Raw genomic sequence first — 4,928 nt, 5'->3', positions numbered from 1 at the left:
AAGGAGGTGAAAGGAATTTTGGAGGAAATGTTTGGGGCAGAGGCAGAAGTTCAAAGGGAAATAGTTTAGAGGACAAGATGAAGAGCCCTTTCAGAAATGCTTCAGACAGTAAAAGAAATGAGGGCCCCAGAGATGGCGAGGCAGAGACAAAGCTGAGAAGCCTGGGAGTGAGCATTTGCTGAGAAAGCTCTCTGCTCAGCCCAGGGCACACAGAGTCGCCTGGAGGAAACGGCAGCGCAATTCTGCAGGAGGGGCCCGAGCTTTGGAGTTAGAGCTGAAGTCACCCGCTGCCAACTAGCCAACCACGTGCCCGCAGCTAGTCATGTGGCTTTACAGCATTTAGCTGTCCTAAACCTTCGTTTCCTCATCCTCAAAATGGGACTGATAACGTCCACCCCCAGGGGCGGTTAGGAGGATTACATGAAATTACGAGTGTGAAAACTCTGACCACAACACAGTGGATGCCCACAAACTGTGGTTCCCTATCCAAGCACCAGAAATAACGTAATCTTGAGCTACGCTTGAGCCGACTGCTTTTAACTGCTTTCTAGAGGAATCAGGGACCCGGTCCAGCTAGCTATCGTCCCCACTCGGGAGGCGACTTCACTGGGGATTACTGCGGAGTTGAATGCTGGCGTGCAGCTGCCTCTCCTGGTGACGCCCTGCCGGGGCTCCAGGTGATGACGGTAAGACCAGGAAGCTGTCACCTTCTCCAGGCTTTCCACACGCCTCCCCTCTGGGGAGGACCTTCGGAGTCCTGAGGGCAAGCCCACCTAGTAGTTGAGTTGGTGGCTTTCCAGAATTTTTTGATACTAAAGATAGGACCTCCTAACCCATCCACAGTATTTTGTCCCCCGGGCAACCAAAAGTACTCAAGCGATGTATAAACCATGCTTAAAGCTTGAGCTTGAAAAAATCAAAAGCCGGGCTTCCCTTGTGGTGCAGTGGTTGGAAGTCCGCCTACAGATGCAGGGGACAAGGGTTTGTGCCCCGGTCCGGGAGGATCCCACGTGCCGTGGAGCGGCTGGGCCCGTGAGCCATGGCCGCTGAGCCTGCGCGTCCGGAGCCTGTGCTCCGCAATGGGAGAGGCCACAACAGTGAAAGGCCTGCGTACCGCAAAAAAAAAAAAAAAAAAAGAAAGAAAAAATCAAAAGCCAAGCACATTTGGGTTCCACTCTCTTTAAAATGGCAAGGAAAATACCAGTTGGTCTAGACGCTGATGAAAGGCTGAACACTCCCTTTCCCATATTATTATCCTCTCTAATTCTCTTCCCCCGACACATCAAACATCACACACACACACACACACACACACACAAAGGAACAAATACACGTACATCTGCACACACACACACACATGCTCACATGAACACCTGTACATGCACAGGGTGGAATCCCTTGAAGAAAATCTTGATATTATTCAACATTTTCTAGTTTCTCCTCTAAGGCATCAACAAGAAATACATCAGAAGTAGACGAAGATCTGTATACATAGGATGACATTTTAGCAGCTCTTCCCCACTGTCACCCACCACCCCTAATGACAAGTTATACTTATTTTGCAGTTATAAGAAGATTAATCAGAAATAAAGTTAGATTCCTTCCTTGCACTATGGACAAAAATAAATTGCAGGTATATTAAAGATCCATTTATAAATATTAAAATATTTGAAAAATCAAAATATTTGGATAGCCTTGGAACTGGGAGAAGTTAAGCAAAGGGAAGAAACAGATAAGCCATTAAAAAAAAGAGGAGAGATTTGATCATATACAAATGAAAAGCTTCAAAGAACAAAAGACATCAAAATCATAAATATAAGCTATCATACACAAAGATGATAACAAAATGAGAGACTGGAAGGAAAATTTTCAGTACATACAGTGTGCAAAGAAATCTCCCAAATTCTTAACAAGAAGATAAATAACCCAATAGAAAAATGGCAAAGAACATACACTGGCGAGTTATAGAAGAACCAAAATGAACAACAGTCACAAAAAAATTTTAAAAGATGAGCCATCTCAGATTGTACAAAGGGAAATGAAAATTAACACAAGAACAGCATAACCCTTTTTTAATCCATTGAAAATTTCAGAAGATTGATATATCCAGGGACAACGTGGACCAGCTGCTTCTGTCCCATAATGTTGGGCAAGTGTAAATAACTACAAACTTTTCTACACCTAACTGTATTTATTTAAATTTAAAGTGTGCAAGCACACAACTCTGATCCAGGAATCCCATTTCTGGGAAATTTTCAGGCTAATGATAATATCAGTGGATAAAGCTAGTTGTCCGTGATGTTTGTTAACAGCAGTTTTTGGTAATAAAAAACTGAAAAAACCCTAAATGTCATTCAAAAGGTGATTAATTAAACAAATTGTGTTTAGCATAGCATACCTGTGCTATGGAACATTGTCTGAACCTCTACTTTCCACTATATTTTTCACGTGTGACTTAGGGCAAGTCTGTGCTTTAATTTCCTCATCTATAAAATCAAAGAAATAATGGAACTTACAATACGGATTTATTTGTGTTAAACTGGAGGGAATTTTACTATATATTGCTAAGTAAAAAAAAAGCAATTTGCAGAATTCAAGGTATTCTTAAAAAATGTATATACATCTATATTTATTTGTATACATTTGTATCAGCAAAGAAAGTGGAGAAGTTATATATTAAATTGTGAACACACCTACAGCCTTTGTAATTTGTTATTAAAAACAAGAAAAAAAAACAGTAGAAAAAATGACAGGAGACAATTCACCAAACAAAGAAATAATGCAGCTGGTTAATAACAATTGGGAGAAAAATTCAGCCCTAAAAAAGCCTACTAGGGCTTCCCTGGTGGCACAGTGGTTGAGAGTCCGCCTGCCGATGCAGGGAACACGGGTTCGTGCCCTGGTCTGGGAAGATCCCACATGCTGCGGAGCGGCTGGGCCCGTGAGCCGTGGCCGCTGAGCCTGCGCGTCCGGAGCCTGTGCTCCGCAACGGGAGAGGCCACAACGGTGAGAGGCCCGCGTACCGCAAAAAAAAAAAAAGCCTACTAGTTTTTGAGAAACTCCTTAATTCCAAGCCTCCATTTTAATGTCATGTGCCATCAGATCAGCCAAGCTGAGGGTGCTACAGTCACCACCCTAAGATGAGGTACTGGGAAGAGGGAGGTGTGTTTGTGCGGGCGTGCACGTGAGGTGATTTGGGGGGTGTAGGAGAAGGAGATATGGCTAAAGAAATAAATCCCTTTGGAGGGTTAGACAGAGACTTGGGTTCTAATCCTGACCCTTTCACTTATCTCTAGACTCAAACTAGAGTTTTGGGCCAGTCTCTTCATTTGAGAAATGAGTAAGTGAAGGGATTCAATGAGGTCATATTCACACCCGGCCTGGCTCAGGGAGTGCCCACCCTCCCAGCTCTATTCAAGCCCCGGCTGTGATGCTGAGTCTTTGCCCTTTTCCTCCTCTGGCTCCAAGAGCCCTATAAAGCCTCCTTTTCTTTCCCTTAAGAGAGAAGGGGCTGGTCTTTAAACTCTCCAGTCTGTCTTAATGTAGTCTGTCTGCCTGTGAGTTTCTATTTACCATGTCACTAATTTCTTCTGCATTCGTGATTTTCTTCCCTGCAAAAGCAAAGGCCTGATTTTAGTCACACACACACACACACACACAAAATAAAACAGGAGCGCTGTAGCCCTTTACTTGACACTAATCTTTCTAAGTAAGAATCCAGGTGTCACCCTGGATCCCGTACAAAATACAGGTTTAGTTAGCAACAGAAAGAAAGCTACCTGCCCCCAAAATGGCAGGAGAAGATTAATTGTAACAATTTTACACGATTGAAAAAATACATTTGAAATCATCGACCCTTTAAAATACCTCGAACAGACAGAAAAGGGCAAAGCCGACTGTCTCTTTGCAAAGGGCAAGTCTCTTGAGAAATGGTGGGAAAACTGGAAGCAAAAGTACCTACTGACTGTCAGTTAAGTGTTCTGGTGGTCCTGACTAGTCCAGAGGGAATTCCCTTAGAACTTTGCAGACAGCAAGGTCACCACGCTCACTGTATAAAGATAACCAGGTGCTGTTGTGCCGTGAGGTGGTCCAGGTCTTTAAAGGTCCTCTGCCCCCACCCAGGGCGCTGGGTGGTAAGTCCCTGAGTCCCTGGGCAGAGCTCAGGTGCTCTGGGGCCCGCTGTTGAGAAGGTCTGTGAGTTCTCCGATGTACTTGATGGTGTACTTCAGCGTCTGGATCTTGGTGAGCGGCTGGCCCCTTTGGCTGTAGATGGGTGGCAGGTAATTCCGGAGGGTGTGCAGGGCATCGGCCAAGGTCCTCATCCGGAGCTTCTCCCTCTCGCTGGCCTTCCGTCTCCGCTGAACGGACATCCTGACTTTGGTGCCCTTCTGGGTTTTGGGGCCACCAGCGCCCTGCAGATAGGCAGGCTGGAAAGCTAACATATCATAGCCCACCTCCACCAGGCCGCCAGTCCCAAGGCCGCCGCAGTCATCGCCGCCCCCATTGTTGGCGCCTCCATGCCCACAGGACAGCCCAGCCACAGCCGGACAAGGAGAAGAATAGGACTCCAGCGATGGGGCCGGAGAGAGGCTCTGGGTGGGAGAGGCCTGGGTCAGCTCAAAGGGCCCTGCCCTGTCTTTCCAGTCCCAGGAGGACAGCAGGCCAGGGCTGTCGGAGGAGTCCAAGCCATCTTCGAGGCTGAGGAAGGTCTCACGCAGGTTGTCCATGCCTGCGACACAACTGCAGAGAGAACGACTCCGTGGCAAGTGAGAAGGAAAGTTCTGCCGCCCCGCCAGGGCAGAGGTCTCTTTTATGATGGTCGGGGAGAAGTGCTGAAGTGGGAACGAGGGCCGGGTAGAGGGAGTTCAAAGGAGAAACCAAGGACCAAGATGGAGAATGAACTCTTCAGGTGTCACTTTCTCCTCATT

The 4,928-nt window shown here is 46.4% G+C and overlaps 1 protein-coding gene across 1 annotated transcript; it reads right to left on the bottom strand.

Moving 5' to 3' along the window:
• Positions 1-4,160: 4,160 nt before the first annotated feature.
• On the bottom strand, positions 4,161-4,727 carry MSGN1 (mesogenin 1). The gene has a single exon (XM_024747795.1). It carries the CDS (start codon positions 4,725-4,727, stop codon positions 4,161-4,163), a length of 567 nt encoding a protein of 188 aa, XP_024603563.1.
• Positions 4,728-4,928: the final 201 nt, after the last annotated feature.

The sequence above is a fragment of the Neophocaena asiaeorientalis genome, unplaced genomic scaffold, assembly GCF_003031525.2.
Source record: "Neophocaena asiaeorientalis asiaeorientalis breed wild unplaced genomic scaffold, Neophocaena_asiaeorientalis_V1.1 scaffold84, whole genome shotgun sequence".
Lineage (NCBI taxonomy): Eukaryota > Metazoa > Chordata > Mammalia > Artiodactyla > Phocoenidae > Neophocaena > Neophocaena asiaeorientalis.
This window is presented reverse-complemented; position numbering and strand designations above follow the sequence as displayed.